This window comes from Tupaia chinensis, unplaced genomic scaffold (genome assembly GCF_000334495.1).
Source record: "Tupaia chinensis unplaced genomic scaffold, TupChi_1.0 Scaffold148378_1, whole genome shotgun sequence".
Taxonomy (NCBI): domain Eukaryota; kingdom Metazoa; phylum Chordata; class Mammalia; order Scandentia; family Tupaiidae; genus Tupaia; species Tupaia belangeri.
The window spans coordinates 146,832-168,081 of record NW_006208228.1 but is presented as its reverse complement, the minus strand read 5'-3'; the positions used below and the strand labels follow the sequence as shown (position 1 = coordinate 168,081).

Genomic DNA, 21,250 nt, shown 5'->3' with positions numbered 1-21,250 from the left:
ACTGAGCACATCAACTAGGAAACTTGCTAGAAATGCGTCTTCTGGGATCCCACCCCAGACTGAGTCAGCCACTCTGGGAAGGGCCCACGGCCTGTGTTCAGCAAACTCCCCTGAGGATTCTGAGGTGCAGAAGCTCAGTACAACTATTACAAAACAATAGTGCAACAGGAAGATGAGGATAAAAACTCTTGAAAATAATTCTGGTGAGGCCAGCAGGTGGTGTGGTGGTTAAGGGCGCTGGACTCCCCCGTGGGCAACTGCAGTTTGAGTCCTGGACCTGGTGGCTTGCTTTCTCACCTTCCCTCTCTCTCTCTTTCTCTGTCTCTCTCTCACTCTGTTCCTCTCTGTCAAAATTAAAAATAAATAAAGATAAATAAAAAATAATTCTATCAAAATCATTTATGGAACAAAACTTCTTTGTTGATTAACTGCAAATGAATGAATGAATGAGTAAATGTCTGAATTATTATTACTGCTTTTCAGTGACTTACGAAGAGAAAAACTGTACTGCTAAAATGTGAAAGGTCAAAATTCTACATTAACGTAGTACCACCTAAAAAGCCAGACTCATCCGATTTTGGTGAGTTTCTGTTCTGCCAGGCACGTTCATTTACGTACACTGTGAAGAGTAAGGACCAGTGCCTGGTTTGGGACAGAATGCAGCGTTTCTTTACAAGCAGAGTACCTGAGTTGGACTCCAGAATTTTAACAAGGTGGCTGCCTAAAAGGGATGATGGTTTTGAACTGGGAACGTCAGCGGTTTACTGGAACTGTTGAACCTCGCACGAATGAAACGTGTCCGTGTGTGGTCACCGCAGCGTTCTGCGACGTGAGAACGTCACCACTCTGTGGGCGCAGAGACCCCGTCTCACGTCCGTGGCCTTCACGTGTCTTCAGTTATAGTCCACGTGTTGTGGAGGACCCTCGTGAGATGTGAACAGTGCAAGAGTTCTCAAGGTCACGTGAATTCCTTTACATTTCTGTTATCTTATTAGCAATTGACTTGACTGATTTTTTTATATTAATGATACAACATAGCTTTCTAGTACAAGCCGATGCCAGCCATCTTGGTCATTAAAGGTAAGACATTGTCAATTGAGAGAATGGCAGTGTCCCAGCAGTGACCGGCTGTAGCAGAATGACCTGCGTGGCTCCTGAAGAAGTTTATTCTATTTAAAGTTTATTTATTTATGCCATGAGACAGAGAAACAGAGAGAGAGAGAGAAAGAGGCCCCCTGCAAGGTCTTGATGCCATGGTCCACCCCAGCCTTGGCCAGCCCAGATCAGATCGTGGGCACACACGTGCCCAGCATGAACACATGTGTCCTTGTGCACAGGGAGGTCTTGCTGTGCCACCATGTGGCCCCGAAGCTTCATAGTCTTGAAGGCACAATATGAACTCGTGTGTTCTTGGACTCAGCCAAAATGTCCAGAGAAAATCCATGGCGGTTTACTGAAGGCCACTCACTGTGAGTGTAAAGTGACATCTAGTAAGGGTAAGGTCTATGCATGTGACTTTTATGACCAGACAAAAGTATATTAGCGTGAGTGCTCACGTGAGAATCGTTAACAGTCAAAACTGTCGATTCACGGGACCAGCAGTTGGCGTAATGGCTATGTCACTGTGCAGTCAAGTGTGGTTCAAGTCCTGGACCTGGTGGCTTAAACTCACCCCGGGCGCGTGTGTGTGCGTGCCCAGGATCCCGAGAGGAGAATGGAGGAGAAGGGATTGCGGCGTGGCCATCCCCCCTGGGGGGTGATTTCTCGCTTTCTGCCTCTCTGTTTCTCTCTGTCTTTCTGGTGAGCACATGCGCCCAATAGCAAACCACCCCCCCCCAAAAAAAACAAACAAAAAACCCCCTGCCGATTCATAATCAAATACACCGTTTACACTGAGTGGGGCTCCTGTTTTTCCTTTTACTGTTGGGCCAGAACTATTATAAAAACTGGTAGTACTGAGTGAGCCTCCGACGTAGGAGGAGGAATTTTGTGCTGGGAGATGTGCTTCAGCCTCTCTCCATATCCCTCCATTTACAGGACGAGACTAGAGCAGTGTGGAGGCAGGAGTATCGCGGTTGGTCGGCAGTGGTACTTCAGATGGCCTGTTGCAGGGAAACGGGGAAAGCAGACGTCGGCGTTTCGGCGTGTCACGTGCTGGCATCACGGGAAAGCAGCAGTCAGACTATTCCTGTGTGACGCAGGGATCTGCCGCGCATGCCTGTGCGTGGGTGCATGTGTACTTCAGGCACCTGCCTGGGGTCACGCTTTAATGTCTTCTGTTGTAGGATCCGAGATGCTTCATTTTGACGGGAAGAGCTGCTTGCTGTACACATTTAATCACACATCCGTGAGTCCGACCAAAGACGTTATTTCTTTGAAATTTAAAACCAGGCAGAGTGATGGGATTCTTCTCCACAGAGGACAAGATGGCGAATACCTCACCTTGGAATTAGTTAAAGGAAAACTTGTCTTATTCCTCAATTCAGGTAAAAAGTGTAAGATAGACTTTCTGAAAACGTAATCATTTAGATAAAAGTGGGTTTTTTAAAGTTTATTTATTCATTTCTTTCCTGAGAGAGACACAGAGAAAGAGAGACAGGCATCCCAGCAGGGCCTCCACACGTGACCTGCTCGCGACCTGTGGCCTTGATCACGTGTGTGCCTGGTGTGCCCAGGGCGGTCCCGGGTGCAGACTCAGGACCCTCCCATGTGGGTCCAGCCACACCACACCCCTGCTGCACTGCCCGCACCAGAGTGGTACTTCTGCACAGTCGTTTGTCCTGAAGTGAGAACATATTTGAGATGGATTGAAGTAAGTAATTCCTGCAGCAACAGAGAGAAGCCAGAACCGTGTAGTAACAGGACAGGTCACCCTACCGTTTAGGGGTTTTCACGCAACATTATAGCTTGAATGTGTTTTAAAAAGTGTTACAGTGTGGCCATCATGCAGACCAGTATCAGAGGGTGGGGAATAGCATGGTAACATTGTAACGATGACACTCAGTCCTGCAAAACTTCAAGGTGATAGTGTGAAGGAGGGCCTAGGAAGGTGCTTCAAGAACAATTAAAATGCAGTGAGCAATCATTAAAGTGCAATGAGCAATCATTAAAATGCAGTGAGCAATCATTAAAATGCAGTGAGCAATCATTAAAATACAATGAGCAATCATTATAAAAACAAGACAGAAGAAACCACTCAAGTGAAAGTAGATTGTATTTAAGACTAAGATAAACCCAGCTGGCTAGCTAGAAGGCCTGAAGGAGGTAAGGAAAGTGTAATGGTGGCAGAAATGCCAGCCTAGCAGGATTGGTGTCCTTCCTCTTCCTGCTCAGGCAGTGCTGACCTGCCCTCCCCTGGCGCGCGGGGGGCCTTGGCCCTGGGCAGCCTTCTGGATGACGAGCACTGGCACTCGGTCCTGGTGGAGCTCCTGCACACGCATGTCACCTTCACCGTGGACAGACACACCCAGCGCCTCCAGCCACAGGGGCACTCCCGCGCTCTGAGTCGTGATTATGAGGTGTGAAAATTACTTTTGAAGTATTACAGATTTGATCTTTTAAATGCAGAATAACCCTCTAGGGAATGTAATTCAGAATCCTGTGTGGCGGTTGTAGAGCAGTAGCCACTTGCCCCTGCTGTGGGGCATTTCGTCCTGGACAGACGTCAGCCTCCAGATGGAGCCAGGAGGCCCCCGTTATGCTCAGGACGTCTGTCTGTCGATGGAGAGCTGTCAGGACAGCAAGCCACATTTTAAACCGCTGTCAGCTCTCCTGCTTGTGTCTGGTGCTTGTGAATCTGCAGACTGCTTCTTGCCTTACTGCTCTCGTAAACTGAGTAAGTGCCCGAGGGTTACTCGGAGGGGTCGTCAGCGTATCATCTCCCTGACTTACAAGTAAGGAGAGCGCAGAATGCACACGAATCTAATAATGTTCCTTAGATTTTTTTATGTAAGAGGTTTTGACCTTGGGGCACATATGCTCACTAGAGAGACAGAGACAGTGAGAGGGAAAGTGAGAAACCACCCCCCAGGGAGGATGGCCACACTGTGTCTTTCTCCCTTCTCCTCCCGGGATCTCGGACACGCATATACACGCGGCCAGCAGGAGTTTCAAGCTACTTGGTCCAGGAGCCCAACTGCAGGGGCCATGCGGGAGGGAGTCCAGCGACATAATCAGTGTGCCATCTGCTGGCCCTTTTCCCTTAGATTTTTAAAGGCGCACCCATGGCTGTAGCACACTGTCCTCATTCTCTGCCGGACCCTGAAACTGGCCTCTGTTTGACCGGTCCACTCAGCACATCTGTTCTAACAAGCAGGCCAGGAAATCCTGACTTTCATTTGGCCTCAGCAGAAGACTCCGGCTGGAAATCCTGTTGTGCCTTTGTCAGTGGCTTTCTATGTATCAGTGTCATGGCAAAGACCAGCACCGGGATGCCTGCCCAGCAGAAAGGTCTAGAAAGCTGAAAAGCCATCGCAGTAGGACACATTATTTCACCGACTGAGATTTGCCTGGGAAATAGAAGATGCAGTATGTCCCACCCACAAATAATGACAAAGTCATTTGACCAGCAGGTTATAAAGTGGGGTTATAATATTTGTATGTAAATAGAAAAGACAGTGATAATTTATATCTTAAACCTTCATTTGGTGTCATTTGAAATTAAAATGGCAATGCAAAATAATACAAAATAGATTTGAAGGTACTTATCACTGTGCCTGCTAATCATAAGTGTTTTAGGCAGATAATGAAAAATCATTAAGCAGTGTTATTTATGTCATTTTTTTTTCTTTCCAAGATCAGCTTTGGAGGGATTCCTGGACATGGAAAATCAGTGGTGTTCCCACATAAAAACTTTCATGGGTGTTTTGAAAATCTCTATTACAACGGAGTGGATATCAGTGATTTAGCCAAGAGACATAGCCCACACATTCTCATCATGGTAAGAAAGTCTGGGTGCGAGTTCAGTGGGAGAGGAAGCTGTGTTTAGTTTATCCAGTTTAAGATGTACGTCTACTGAAAAGTGCCAGTCATAGAGACTTGGTAGTTCATGCCTGACTTACCTGTCATGTAAGTAGGGGACACGTGTAACCTTAGCAAGATGTTTAAGTGTGGTCATACAACAGTTCTTAGTGCAGTGTATTTCTTTTTTCTTTTCATTTTTTTTTTAATTGTGCTCAAGTCCACTCTCTGACTTACATCTTGAATGTGCAGTAATTATTGTTAATTGTAGACATGCTCTTGTAGAGCAGACCTCTAGGACAATTCAGCTTGCACACTGAAACTCTATCATGGCTGTGGAGCAGTTCACCCTCTGGCCCAGCCACGGGCAGCTCTCATCCCACTCCCTGCTTCTGTGAGTTCCACTGCTGTAGATAATTCCATGCAGATTTGTCCTTTGCCTAGTGTATTTCACTTGTCACTATGTCTTCTAGACTCATCTGTGTTATCTCATTTGGCAGGAAATTTTTCTTTTTCAAGGCTATATAATAATCCATTTTATTTATATGTGACATTTTCTTTATCCACTGTGAACACTTCAGTTGTTTCTATATTTTGGCATTTGTGAGTAATGCTACAGCGAACATGGAGTGAAAAAAATCTCCTTGAGATCCTGATTTAAAACCTTTTGGTGAACACCTAGAAGTAGAATTGGTGGGTCATATGATAGTTTTTTTCCTAAACAACTATTTTATTTTATTATTATTTTTTTTTTACTTTGCTATAGGCATGTGCACCTCACCAGAGAGAGAGAGAGAGAGAGAGAGAGACAAAGTGAGAAGACAAAGTGAGAAAACAAGCTGCCAGGTCCAGGGCTCAAACCGCAGTTGGCCACATGGGAGTCCAGCATGGTTAGCCACCTGCTGTCTCTGTATGGTAGTTTCATTTTTAATTTTTTAGGACTCTCCATACTGTTTCCTGTGACAGCTGTACCGTTTTATATTCTCACAAACAGTGTATCAGGTTTCCAAGTTTTACATTTCCTCACCAAGACTTACCTTTTGCTTTTTCAGATATTAACCATCCTCACAGGTATGATGCAATTTCTTACAGTTTTGATTTGCATTTCCCTGAGGATGTCGACTACCTATTCAGATATCTGTCAGTCATTTGTATTCCTTTCTTGGGAAAATGCATATTCAACTCCGTTGCCCATTTTTAGATTGGACTGTTTTCGCTACTGAGTTATGGGAGTTGGACATCAGGGAACCCCTTTTCAGAGGCAGATTGGCGAATACTCCCCTCTCTCCAGGCTGCCTTTGTACTCTGCTGTCCTTTCTCCTTGGCTGTGGAGCACTTCTTCAGCTTGAAATAGTCCCACTTGTCTACTTTCGCATTTGTTAAATGTGGTGTTGGTGTCATTTCCAAAAAATCATTGCCATGAGCAATGTGATGACATTTTCTGTTATGTTTTCTTTGAGTTTAACATTGCCAGGGTCTTACATTTAAGCCTTTAATCCATTCTGAGTGGATTTTTGTGTATGGTGTCGATAGCACCTAGTTATGGTTCCTTGCATGTGAACATCCAGTTTTCCCACCCTCACTTGTTGAAGACTATCCTTTCCTCACTGTGTATTTTGATTACTCGTGGAGTATCAGCTGACTGTATTTGCACGGTTTTATTTCTGGACTCTGTAGTTCCTTTGGTTGACATGTCTATGTGCTATTTTAATTCCCATAGTTTTGTAATGTAGTTTGCAACCATGGAATGTGTTGTCTCTTGCTTTATTCTTCTCAAGATTGTTTTGGCTATACAAGGATGGTACCATATGACTTCTTTTTGGGGGGAGAGATTTTTGCTATAGGGCGAATGTGCTCAACAGAAAGACAGAGAGAGACAAAGAAACAGAAAGTGAGAAATCACCTCCCGGCAGGGATGGCCATGCCACAATCCCTTCCTCTCCATTCTCTTCTTGGTTTCTTGGGCATATACGCACATGCACCCGGCGTGAGTTTAAGCCACCGAGTCTGGGACTTGATCCATAGTCGACTACATGGGAGTCTAACAATGTAGCCATTATGCCATCTGCTGGTCCTGTGGACTTAAAAAAAAAATTCTTTAAAAATTGCCATTGGAATTTTGGCAGAACTTGTATTGAATCTGTTTATTACTTTGAGTAGCACTGACTTTTTTTTTTTTTTTCCCCCCTGCGGCACATGTGCTCACTGGAGAGACAGAGAGAGGGAAATTGAGAAATACCACCAGGGGAATAGCCACAGTGTAATTCCTTATCTTCCACTCTCCTCTTGGACTTTGGGCATGCGCATACATGTACCCAGTATGGTCTTCAATCTGCAAGATCTGGGACTTGAACCATGCATGCAGCCATGTGGGATCCATACCTTAACCACCGTGTCACTCACTGGCCCAGTATTGACATTTTTTAACAGTATTAAATCTTCCAATGCATCAAAAGATAGTATATCTTTTCATTCATTTCTGTCTTTAGTTACTTTCTTCAGTGTTCTGTCAGTATTGAGTTATTCACCACCTTGGTTAATTATTTTCAGTATTTTATTCTTTATGATGCTATTGTAAGTGAGATTGCTTTCTTCATCTCCTTTTTGGATAGTTTGTTGTACAGAAACGCAACAGATTTATGTATGTTTATTTTGTATCATGGACTTTTACTAAATTGTTCATTAGTTAGGGTTTTCCACATAAAAGATCATGTCATCTGGAAACAGATAATTTTACTTTTTCCTTTCCAATGTGGATGCATTTTATTTATTTTTCTTGCCTAATTGCTCTGTGACTTCCCATCCTGTGCTGAATGCTAATGGTGAGAATGAGCATCCTTGTCTTGATCGATCTTGATGTCTAAGGAATAGCTTTCAGTTTTCTTCCATTGAGCATGATATTGACTGTGGGATGTTCAAATATGGCCTTTATTTTGTTAGGGTAATATCCTTGTATTCCTAATTATTGAGAGTTTTTATTATGAAAAGGTGTTGAATTGTGTCAAGCACTTTTTCTTCATCTATTGTGATCAAGGGATTTTTATTTTCTGTTTGTTAATGTGGTATACCACATTATTCATTTGTGTATGCTGAACCATCCTTGCATTCCGGGGATAAATTCCATGAATGTCATCGTTTTAGTGTGGTGTTCAACTCAGCTTTCTGGTTTCTCATTGTGGATTTTTAAATCTATGTTCATCAGGGACATTGGCCTAGAGTTTCATTTTTTTTTTAATGTGTTATCCTTGGCTGTCATGGTATTGCCAGCCTATTAGCATGACTTGGAAGGGTTCTTTGCTCTGCAATGTCTTTGTAAGAGTTTGAGAAAGACTGTTTTTTATTTTTTTTTTAAATATTTTATAGAATTTACCAGTGAAACCTGGATCTGAGTGTTTCTTTGTTGGGAGATTTTTAATTTTTGATCCAGTGTTCTTATTAGCTATAGTTCTGTTCAGATGTTTTATTATTTTTTTTTTGAGAGGTTTTTGCTATAGGGCGCGTGCGCTCGCCAGACAGACAGAGACAGAGAGATAGAAAGCGAGAAATCACCCCCCAGAGGGGATGGCCATGCCTTAATCCCTTCTCCTCCATTCTCCTCTCGGGATCTTGGGCACGCATGCACATGCGCCCGGCGTGAGCTTTAAGCCACCGGGTCCGGGACGTGAACCGCGGTCGACTATGTGGGAGTCCAGCGACATAGCCATTACGCTAACTGCTGGTCCCCAAGATGTTTTATTTCTTTATGATCTAGTCTTCATAGGTGTTATGTTTCTGGGAATTTGTCCATTTCTCCTATTGTTATTCAATTTATGTATAATTGTAATAGTTCCGCATGGTTCTTTTTTATTTCCATGACATCAGTTGTAATATCTACCTACTCTTTCATTTCTGATTTGAGTCCCCCTTTTTCTTTTAGTATAACTAAAGATTTGTCAGTTTTGTTAATTTTTTTTCTCAAAAGTCCAACTCATACTCATTGAGTTTTTTCTATTGGTTTTATATTACATTTATTTCTGTCCCAATAATTATTTTCTTCTTTTTGCTGACTTTGGGCTTATTTTGTTCTTCATTGTTTAGTTCATTGAGGTGTAAAGTTAAGTTGTTTGAGATCTTTCTACTTATACAAAGTTGACATTTATCACTATAAACTCCTCTTTTAGTTATCCTTTTGCTGAATCCTGTGAGTTTTGGTATGCTGTGTTCATTTTCATTTTACTCAAGATATTTTATCATTTCTGTTTTAATTTTTTCTTTTGGTCCATTGGTTGTGCAAGAATGTGTTGTTTAATTTCCATATACGTGTGAATTTTCCAGTTTTCCTTCAGCTGTTGATTTCTAGTTTCATTCCATTGTGATCAGAAAAGCCAACAGAAAGAAAAAGAAATTTAGCCTTCTTAAATTTGTTGAGCTTTTTTTGTGGCCTAAAGTTTGTTCTGTCTTGGAGAATGTTCCATGTGTGCTTGAGAAAAATGTCTTTCTGTTGTTGAGTGGATGGTTCTGCCCACTTAGCTTATAGCGTTGACCCAAGCTTGCTTTATTGCTGATTTTATGTATGAATTTTCTATTACTGAAAGTTGAGTATTAAAGTCCCTTACTATTATTACTATTACTACAGACCCTCTCAGTTCTGTCAATGTCTGCTTTATTTTTAAGGTACCCTGTTGTTGGGCAAATGTGCATTTATTATTGTTGGACCTTCCTGGAGAATTGACCTGCTATCACTGTATGATGACTGCTTTGCCTCTTGTGATAGGTTCTGACTCAAAGTCTATTGTGTCTGATACAGGTTTAGCCATGCTCTTCTTACCGCAATCTGCATGGAATATCTCTTCACCATCCCATTACTTTTGGCTGATGTGTGTCCTTATATCTAAAGTGAGTCTCTCATGGACAGCATACAGCATATAGCTGGATCTTGGTTTTATTTTTTAATCCATTAAGACACTTTATGTCTTTTGATTGAGAAGGTCTATATTCATTCCTTGGAGTAATTTTTTTTGATAGGGAAGTGAACTGTTTCTGCTAACAACACTTCATACACCAATATGTGATGTTAGTTCTCTCACTCTCTGAATACAGAGTGTCCTACAATTTAGTGCAGTTCTAGTACTGACTATCCAGAGTTAACTAGTGTCAGACTCCATAGTTGAGAGGGCTCAGTCGTGCCAGACAGCCCTTGCTTTAGATGCTATTCGCAAATACCAGGTCTCCACATCACCCTTACTTCTGTTTGAGTTGACCCCATAGTCGGAGGGTTCCCAGTCAGGTTAATTAATTTGCTACAATGACTCACAAAACTCTGGAAAACACTTTACTTATTACTACTGGTTTGTTTTAAAGGGTAGTACTGAACAGCCAGATGAAGAAGTACTTAGCGAGGTCTGAAAGTACAGGAGCCGTGGACATCACGCCTTGTAGCCTGCCATACTCCTGTCTCCTAGGTGTGTTCGCTACTTCACAAGAACCTGCCATTTAGAGGCTCCAATGGATATTTCACATGTTGGTGGCATTGGTTAAACTGATGGCCATTGGTGATTGAACTCAGCCTCCAACCCCTCCAACCAATCTCCCAGAGAGAAGCTGGAGCAGGGGTATCCTACTAATCATATGACGTTGTGCCTGGGGAGGTGAGGGGACTGTGCCAAAGCATTTCTCAGATCTTCCTCCTGGCTTCAGCATTGCCAATTTCTTACACCCTTGGGGTGTAGGAGCCTCTTACTGGTTCTGAATTTCTCACAAAGGGACTGATCTGGGTATCAGTCAGTCTGTGGCAGTGGCAGGAAGGACAGGCCTGGGTGTCCTAACCTGCCGTCTTCCCGATGTCACCTCCGGGCTTCTTTCCTTCTCGTTGGTGTCCCTTGCTTTCTTTCTCCCTTTGGTCTGCGTCACTACCTGCTCTTTCCCCAAGTCGTCAGACATGCGGGATCTAGCTGGGTATCTTAACCACCAGGCCATGGGCTGGCCCGATACCTTATTCTTACTTCCTTTTATATGACTACTGCTGATGAAGTGGTCTTTGTGTGCTTTTTGTCCGTTTGGATTTGTTTTTCTAATCATGGTTCATTTGTATTCTTTTGTCCTCCTCTCTTGTTTTGTTTTTGGTTTTTGACGTTTTCTTGTCAGTTTCTGAGAACTTTTTATTTGATAGCTAACCCTTTGTCATTTGTGATCAACTTTTAATTTAATGTAGATTTTTCAATTCCACATTACGTATTTCATGAAAGATTGAGTACATAATGTTTTTATCCATATGAGGTCAGTAGTCTATGCATTTCTTCCTCACTTTGGAGTGTTCAGTCTTGCCTTGGCATGTCTCTGCAACCCTGGAGTCAATCTGTAGCCTTCAGGATTTTCTTGCAAGAATAGTAAAATTGGTTTTACTTATTTATCTTAAGTCTTTGATTTTTTTTGGACTTTATTCTTATTTATGTGAAATACGGATCAAGTTTTTATGTTCTGCCTTATGAATATCTGTTTGTTCCTATACTGCTTAATGACGAACCCAAACTCTCCCACACAGACTTGAGCTCCTTCTTACTGTAGTTATAGTTTCCCATCTTTCTGAGGTTAGTTATTCGTTCCTGTAATTCGCCTGTGAGACGGTGCTTCGTTCCGGTGACTTGATAGCTTGTTTCGGTATCAGGTAAGTTAAGCTCCATCTCACTGCTTTTCTTTGCATAGTATTTTGGAGATGAAGGTCTGTTTTGGGGGCATGTGTTTTTCCATGTGAAAATTAATCCAATCCCAGGAGAAAATTCTTGTGGAGATATTTTTAAAGAATTATCTTATTTTAATTATTCATTCAGTTATTTTAATTGATCACACACACAGAGAGGGAAAGTAAGAAAGCAAGCTGCCAGGTCCAGGACTTGAACCATGGTCAGCCATGTGGGAGTGTACAGTGCCTTAACCACTATACCACCTGCTGGTCCCTTTTGTGGAGATTTTAATTGAAATTATTATCTTTCTATGAGAACACTGTGATAAAAAATAAATTTTGGGACCAGCAGATGACAAAATAGTTACATTACTGTACTCGCGCATAGTCAACCACGGTTTGAGTCCCAGACCCCGTGGCCTAAAACTGATGTTGTACAAATGTGCATGCATGCCCAAAATCCTGAGAGGAGAATGGAAGAGAAGGAATTGCAGCTTGGCCATCCCTCCTGGGTGGTTATTTCTCACTTTCTCTCTCTCTGGTGCGGGCACATGACCTATAGCAAAAATCTCTCTCTCTCTAGAAAAAAAAAATGTCCCTGAAGCAAGAAATAGCTTTAAAACATAATTTAAATAAAGGGCCAGCTAGGCATGGTAGTTAAGGCAGCTGAATTCCACGTGCTGACTATATAGTTTGAGTCCCAGACTCAGCAAGTTAAAAAACATGCTGGGTGTGTGTGGGTTCGTGCCCAAAATCCTGAGAGAAGAATGGAGGAGAAGGGATTGTGGTGTGGCTATCCCTCCTGGAGGGTGCTTTCACACTTTCCTTCTCTCTGTTTTTCTCTGGCAAGTGCATATGCCCTGTGGCAAATTTAAAAACGAACAGAATTACATATAATTGGAAAACGAACAGAATTCCATATAATTGGAATCATTCCTGCCAGGCAGGAAGTCTGACCTTAGACTCAGTGACCGCACTGGGCAAGGCGGCCAGTGGTTCTGCAGGTGCTTCGGAGAGGAAGCCGGCCTGCCTCCGGGGGCATCTAGCCTTCCCACCAGCTTTTTCTAGACTTGTGAAAACCTCACCTCGTTTCTGAGTAAGCCCTGCCTGTCCTCTGCGTGACAGACTCATAATCACAGCTACGTAATCAAGGGAAGTAAGGGCAAGCTCTTGGAGCAGATGGCCCTCAGTGCCGGTGCTCACCGGGTAAGGATTCTGGACACCTGGAGGGATGGGAACATCTTGTCAGTTGTGTCCAGGCCCACAGCAGGGCTGGGAAAGAGCCGTCTGAGATTCCGTTTCCAATGCTGAGGTGAGGACGAGGTGAGTCAGACGTAGGTTGGCCCAGCTCACAGTGCTTTGGTGCGAGGGACCTAGGAGGTAATGCCAGACATTTCGATTGGCTGGGGAGCTCTAGTTTTGAAAACCCTAGCATGCCAGAGGCCAAAGAGACACCGTGAGTCTTGGAGAGTCTATTGCTAATGCACTTCTCCCTCCCATTCCCAATTCCCTCTCCCTCTGTTCTCAGGGAAATGTGTCGTTCTCCTGTTCGCACCCTCAGACTGTCCCTGTGACTTTTCTGAGCCCCAGGAATTACTTGGCTCTGCCGGGCGCTCTCGGAGAGGACAAAATGGACGTCACTTTCCAATTTCGGACGTGGAACAGAGTGGGGCTTTTGTTGGCCAGTCAACTCCTACATGGTTCAGGGGCTCTTGTTCTCGTTCTTAATGATGGAAAACTCAAACTGAGTCTCGCACAGCCTGGACACCCAGCAAGGGACACCACAGCAGGTAATAATAAATGCGTTCCTCTCAGAGGATGCGCATGCTTGCCACGATTGTCACCCCTACATTTAAGCCCAAGATTAGTGCTCTTTAATGTAAGCGAGTAATTGAATCAACACGATATTCATGGGAGCTGGTGGTTCAGATGCTGGATTCTCATGTGGCTGACTGCAGTTTGAAACCTAAACCTAACAGCTTGCTTTCTCACTTTCCCTTTTTCTCTCTTTGTCTCTCTCTGGTCAAATTAAAAATTAATAATATTAAAAACAATAATAACAAAATAAAATAAAAAACTAAATTTTAAAAAGATATTTATGATCCCACTAGATTTCCCTTTGAATAGTAGCTGCTTACCTGCTGTTCATGTGTGAGTCTGTGTGCCAGAAGTATAGCCACACCAAAGCAAAACTGTCAAAAAGTTAAAAACAATGCTAACTTTTACCTAGTGGTTAAGGGTACCAGATCCCACATGGCTGATCACAGTTTGAATCCCAGACCCAGTGGCTTGAAAAACACGCCTTGCATGTGTGCATACCCCAAATTCTAACAGGATGGAGAAATGAAAGGGAAGGGATTGCAGTATGCCCACACTCTATGGGGGTAGGCAATTTCTCTCTCTCTCTCTCTTTCTCTCCTTCTTTCTCTGACAAACACAAACACCCTGTGGTAATTGAAAACAAAAAAAGACAGGGTTGAGGAGAGGCAAGGGGCAGGCCTTCAGAAGAAGACACCTTCATGGCTCCTGAGAACTAGTGATTTCAGGGCAAAAAAGAGAAATGAAGATTTTCTACTGAAAATCTTCAGTAGAAAATTCAGCCTCCAGTCCACAAACTTGAGTGGGATCAAAATGGAACAGCAAAGAAATTCCAGATCACCTCTTTCTGTGCACTCTTGAATGCTCAGACTGAACTTCAAGTTCAGGAAGAAACACACCATCCATCAGGTGACCAGAAATCACCACAGGGCCACAAGAAATATGGGAAAGCAAGAAAATACCTCTCTTCCAAGGGAAAAGGATAGCTCCTCTTCATCCACACACAGTTCAATGGAAATCATGGAAATGTCTGATAAAGAATTTAGAATATTCATAATGGCGAAGCTAACAGAGATGGAAGAGAAGAGACAATGAACTGCAGAGGAGAAAGGAGAAAGGAGCTGATGAGTTCCAGTAGGTGAGGAAATTCTTGCAAGATCTAAAAGAGGGATTAAACACTTAAAAAAAAAATCAAATGGACCTGTTAGAGATGAAGGCTATAATACAGAAGTCAAAATCTCCCTTGAAAGTATTGAACGCAGATTGGATCATACAGAAAATAGAATCTCAGATGTAGAAGAGAAAATTGCTGGCCTAGAAAAATCCACCACGAAGACTGAGAAAATGGCCCCCCAAAATGAGAATAATATACGAGAAATACTAGATACCATTAAATGTCCAAACATATGGATAATTGGTATCCCAGAAGGTGTAGAGACTCATAAGGGCATTGGTAATCTATTCTATGAAATCCTGCAAGAAAATTTTCCAAACCTAGAGAGGCATTCTAAGATCCAGACCCAAGAAATACAAAGGACCCCAAATAGAATCAACCCGAGAAGATCTTCTCCAAGACACATTATAGCCAGATTGACCAAAACCACAGACAAAGACAAGATGCTAAGATTGGTAAGAGAGAAATGGCAAGTCACCTACAAAGAACATCCCATCAGGCTAACAGCAGACCTCTCATCGGAAACAATGTGAGTGAGGAAAGAATGGGAAAATATATTCAAAGTGTTAAGGGCAAAGCAATTTCAACCAAGAATACTGTACCCGGCAAGATTATCTTTTAGGTGGGAAGAAAAATCAAGAACATTCTCAGATAAACAAAACCTGAAAGAATTTACCAGCACCAGTCCAGATCTCCAAGAAGTTTTCAAGGGAGTGTTATACAGGAAAATTAAATACAGACACATAGAAATAAGAGTTCAAAAACTAAGGAAAGGACCAACTTAATCATAGGCACAGGCCTGGAGTTGAATATTATATCCCAGGATCCAATCGGGAAGATTGAACCACAACAGAAGATAAAGTACATGAGATTGAACTGGTGAAATAGCATTTTATGATTTTTGACTAAAATATTGCTGATTTTCTTCTAGGCTTTGTTGTTTGGTTTTCAAGATTTTTATCCTGTCTTGAGCTGTGGATAGGTTCATGTACCTACTATTTGAACAGAACCCTAACCTATTTCCTGGCTTTAAGTTTTAAGCAAAGTTCCTTAGCATTTCTTTGATTTATTGAAGTTAAAACTGCTTTTCTTGAAAAAAAAAAAAAAAGATTGAAACATGACTCATTATTGTAAATTGATAGTACCCAGAGCTAAACTTGACAGAAGACATTAACCTAATCATATGTAGATATGAGAGGCAGGTCTCTTTCAACTGTCCTTTGAACCTGTGCAGTCAGTGGTTTTCAGAATTCTTTAAGTTATGTTTTCCATCTTGTCGGAATCGCTCCGTCGGGGCTTCTTGTTTTTGATAAGACTTCTTATTACTACAGTGGATGTTCTGCTCTCGTATTCCAGAAAGGACACGTTTATTCTTTTATTTCTACAGTGACTTGTAAAGTCACGTTATCATTGAACTTTGGGCCCTTTTTGCACATAGATTCTGATACAGATTTAAGTCCAAGTCAAACCGAGCATGTCGCCCCATGACTGTTGAATGTGGGAGGAGTACCTTGCCTACTGGTCTGAAAACCTGGGAGGAAAACTTAAATTTTTCTTTCTTTTCATGGAAAAAAAAACATTCTGAGCAGCTGCATGCCGAGTTTCCTTGAGGAGCGTAGAAACGGGCCAAGCTGATGGTGTTACTTCAGAGTCAGTGAATTGGCCGACTTGGCTTGTATAGTTTAGTGTCGGCGTGCAGTATTAACTAAAGGGGACAGCTTTACGCAGTTGTTTCTTGCGGGGACCTGCTGCCCTTCCCCAAAACAACCACACAGTGGTGAAGAAGCCACCACTGAAAACTTACAGGGCAAACCAATTTTTAAGTTTTTTTTTTCTTTAAGGTTTTTGCCATAGGGTGCATGTACTCACAGGAGAGACAGAGAGAGGGAAAGTGAGAAATCACCCCCCGTGGGCATGGCCACACTGCAATGGTTTCTCCTCCATTCTTTTCCTGGGGTTTTGGGCATCCACACACACACTCAGCATGATTTTCAAGCCTCTGGGTCTGGGACTCTAACTACTGTGGACAGTGTGGGAGTCCAGCTCCTTCATCACCACGCCACTTGCTGGCCCCAGTTTTTGAGCTTTTATGTTGCAATATGAGCGATATTTTTTGACTAAGGTACTAAGCGTTGTTTTTCTCCTGGTATTTTTGCTTGCTTTAACAGATGAGAAGTGCAATAGCTTGCATATCTTTCTCTGTGTCACTTTTAAGTAGGAACACGGAATGAAAAGGCTGGGAAGGACGGTCGGAGACTTTGGTCGTGGTCCATCTTCATCGCTCTGGAGCTTCTGGAATCCTGTTTCAGGGGCAACCTTATAAAATACGTTTGAAGTATCTAGTCTAAATCCTCCCCATGTAGTTTTTGGCTTTTCTTATTATCTATCATGAACCCCTTTGTTGAGTCTGGAAACTTTTTTGACCTCGCAAATACAAAACAAAGTGAGGGTCAAGCGTGTTTATCATATTGAATGTGTGCACAGGGCAGAGTGATAGGAGTCGGGCGACTGAAACTCTCCCCTCCTTGGATGTGCTAGGAAACGTCAAAGCAAAGGCTGAAAGCAGAGTTGGGACTGTGCTGGGCCAAATCTCTGACCTTTGGGTCAAGTCAGAAACTTCCTTCCTTCCACATAGAGTCGTCGTAGAAACCGAATGGAGAGAAGCTGGTTTGAAGAGCATGGGAGGGAATTCATGTGTATGCTCAGTTGGGTAAAGAATACCAAGTTGTAATATTTAATTTTATATTAGAATATTCAGTTTGTGCAGGAGGTAAGAACATATTTTCTTTGGAGCTAAAGTATCCGATAATAATGTCTATGTCTAATGTAACAGCCTTTATTGTTTCTAAGACTTAACTATCTTGAGACGCCCCCTTAGTCGTCAGTTCAGAGTCAGGTCAGCACATTACATGTCTGGGAATAGCATCAAAAAGAATCACATACTCTCAGGACCAGCAGTTGGCGTAATGGCCATGTTGCTGGACTTCCATATAGTTGACCATGGTTCAAGTCCCGGACCAGGTGGCTTAAACTCACACCGGGCGTGTGTGCATGCGGTGTGTGTGCATGCGTGCTCAAGATCCCAAGAGGAGGAGGGATTGTGGTATGGCCATCCCCCCTGAGGGGTGATTTCTTGCTTTTCTATGATTCTGGTGAGCTCACACTCCCTCTAGCAAAAACCACTCCACAAACAAACAAACAAAAGCATCATACTCTCATCTTTGGTGGTTTCTTGGTTGTTGTTAGAGGGTATTTGCATGCACTCACTGGAGAGAGACAGAAAGAGAGAGAGAGAAGGAAAGTGAGAAAGCACGCCCTGGGGGCATGGCCACACTGCAGTCCCTCCTCCATTTCTCCTTTCTGGATTTGGGGCATGCACACACACACACACACAACACACACACACATGCCTGGTATGGTTTTCAAGCCACTGGTTCAGGAATTGGAACCACACAGCCAGCCTGGTGGTTGAGACAGCTGGATCCCACATGAAAACCAGACCAGACGTGTGTGGCCACCTCCCTGAATAGTGATCTCTCACTTTCTGTTTCTCTGTCTCTCCTATCTCTCTGTTTATACATGTCTTGTAGCAAAAATCTCTTTAAAATAAAGAAAAGAAAAGAACCTGCTCAGGAACACTCATGCTGAGTGGTGGTGGCCATGGTCACCAGGTCACTGAACCAACTCCATTGCTTTAAGAAGAAATCGAGATTTCACTTCATGGGCTCAAGATGGTGATTGCTTTAGAGGGGCTAAAACCAGTATTAAAAAATAATACCATGAGGGAATTTTAAAAGTTCATGGAAAAATGGAATGAAAATACAAGTATTTTGGTGCAAAGAATTTTTGATATTCAGGGCCAGCCAGGTGGTGTGTGGTTAAAGCAGCTGAATCCCATGTAACTGACTGTGCAGTTTGAGCCCTGAGCCTAGCAGATTACAAAACACACCAGGCATGTTTGTATGAATGCCCAAAATAATGAGAGGAGAATGGAGAAGAAGGATCGTGGAGTGGTCATCCCCCAGGGGGTCCTTTCTCACTTTCCCTCTCTGTTTATTTTTCTTTTTATCTCTCTGGAGAATAAATGTGCCCTAAAGTAAAATAAAAAAAAAATTTTGAAATTCATGGAGCTTTTTCATACTAGGCAAAATATGCATTTTTCTATAAATTTTTGAAGACTCACTCAAATAACAATAGCTGAATATAGAATCTAGCAAATTTGGAAAAACATCAGATGTTAACAACATGAGAACAAATAACATTTTCTCTTCCAAATATTAAAGTTAACATTTGAGAATATTTTTCCTTCTAGCTTTTCTGTTTGTACATAGCTTGAATACATACACATATACACATCTACATTTTGTTTGTTTGTTTATTTATTTATTTATTTATTTATTTATTTATTGGAGAGATTTTCGCTATAGGGCGCGTGCACTCGCCAGACAGAGAGAGACATAGAGACAGAAAGCGAGAAATCACCCCCCAGGGGGGATGGTCACGCCGCAATCCCCTCTCCTCCATTCTCCTCTTGGGATCTTGGGCACGCACGCACACATGCCTGGTGTGAGTTTTAAGCCACCGGGTCTGGGACGCAAACCGCAGTCGACTACGTGGGAGTCCAGCAACATAGCCATTACGCTAACTGCTGGTTCCCCATTTTGTTTATTTTTTAAGAGGTTTTACTTTTGGCACGTGCACTTGCCAGAGCGAGACAGTGAGAGGGAAAGTGAGAAATCATCCCCCAGTGGAGATGGCCATGCCACAATCCCTTCTGCATTCTCCTGCCAGGATCTTGGGCACACACACACAGACACACACACACCACATGTGAATTTCCCACACCCACCAGGTCTGGGACTGGAACTGTGGTCAGCCATGTGGGAGGCCAGTGATTAACCTCTGCACCATCTGCTGGTCCCATACACCCACATCTGAATGTGATGCTTTTATACCTTTACCTCTTCTATAAATGTTCATGTTTATTAATACCCGAATTGTTATTTTTTAAAAGCTATTGATTATTTTCTAAATAGTCTACTAAGGTTATTATAAATAATGACGATATACAAAAGTAAGAAAAAAACATTTATTCTGGGTCAGCAGGTGGCATGGTGGTTAAGGGTGCTGAATTCCCATATGACCAACTGTGGTTTGAGTCCTGGACCTGGTGTCTGCTCTCTCTCTTTCTGTCTCTCTCTGATCAAAACTGAAAAAATAATGATTATAAATACATAATTCTTTAAAAATAAATGAATAAATACATAAGTATTTTTTTTTTTAAGAACGAAAAACATGTTATTTTTATAACAGAATTTTGGACAATGTTTGTACTTCTCCATATCTCCAGATTACTTTTACTTTTAAGGACTTTACTTATTTATCTATTCATTTTAATTTTAATTTGACCAAAGAGGGACACAGTGAGAAGGAGAGGGAGAGAGGGAAAGTGAGAAAGCAAGCCACCAGGTCCAGGACTCGAACTGCGGTGGTCCATGTGGGAATCCAGTGCTCTTAACCACCACGCCATCTGCCGGCCCCAACATTCCGAGATATTAAATAACTAGATGGGACATTTGTCTCGTGTCACATAGTTGGAATTGACAATATCTTATTATTATAGGACTGTTTAGGGTCAGTTGTGGGAAACGTATTCTATGGATGCTCTGGAATGAGGGAAAATAATGTTTCACGTTCAATGTAGAATGTTTGACCATCCCCTCGTCTTCCCTTCCCTCTTTACCCCACACATTTCGATTTCTTCTTTCTCTCTTTATCTGACTTAACTGAGTGACGGGAACATGAGAAGCAGCCCTGGCAGTGAGTATGAGGCTATAGCATTCCCGACTAAACAGGATAATTTTCGTTGGAACATGAATGAAAACCCTAGGTAGACCAAGGCAAGGACCCCCTAGAACAACAACATGAACCCAAGCCCCTCTTCCTGACGTGCGTAACACCTTCCTGTTAGATAAAAATGGCCAGGATACCAAGTCACTTAAATGCCACCTTGGAAACAGGGAACCTGAGCCCCAGTTTTTCATAATCCTCCTGCTTCCTCTGAGCGCCCCCTGTCTGGCAGAGAGGGGGTGTTTCCTCCTTCGCCGCAGCAACCAGGGGCCCGGTGGGTTCCAGATGAGTGTGAGGTGGTGTTTGGCAGGCAGATGTGCCAGTGGTCTCCTTCCGCTGTCTGCAAGCACGTGGTCTCTGGGCATCTGTGGGGTTCCCAGGAATCGCTTTGACCCTTCTGCTTCCCCCCAGGTGATGGCCTAAATGATGGGCAGTGGCATTCCGTGTCCTTGTCTGCGAAAGGGAGTCACCTGAGTGTGCAGGTGGACGGTGGCGCAGCCTCCACCGTGCCCTCCCCGGCGGGGCAGATCCGTGCTGGAGTCCGTGTCCTTGTCTGCGAAAGGGAGTCACCTGAGTGTGCAGGTGGACGGTGGCGCAGCCTCCACCGTGCCCTCCCCAGCGGGGCAGATCCGTGCTGGCGACACCTATTATTTGGGAGGTGAGTATAGGGGTCACCTGAGTGTGCAGGTGGACGGTGGCGCAGCCTCCACCGTGCCCTCCCCAGCGGGGCAGATCCGTGCTGGCGACACCTATTATTTGGGAGGTGAGTATAGGGGTCACCTGAGTGTGCA

At 43.1% G+C, this 21,250-nt stretch overlaps 1 protein-coding gene across 1 annotated transcript in view; it reads left to right on the top strand.

The window, feature by feature from the left end:
- LOC102479195 (contactin-associated protein-like 3) overlaps positions 1-21,250 on the top strand; it is a 215,268-nt gene that overhangs the window by 95,245 nt on the left and 98,773 nt on the right. Inside the window, 6 exon segments of the mRNA XM_027769064.1 lie at positions 2,286-2,486; positions 3,334-3,518; positions 4,796-4,939; positions 13,146-13,407; positions 20,871-20,990; positions 21,079-21,117. Of these exon segments, the coding sequence (XP_027624865.1) occupies positions 2,286-2,486; positions 3,334-3,518; positions 4,796-4,939; positions 13,146-13,407; positions 20,871-20,990; positions 21,079-21,117 (951 nt within the window).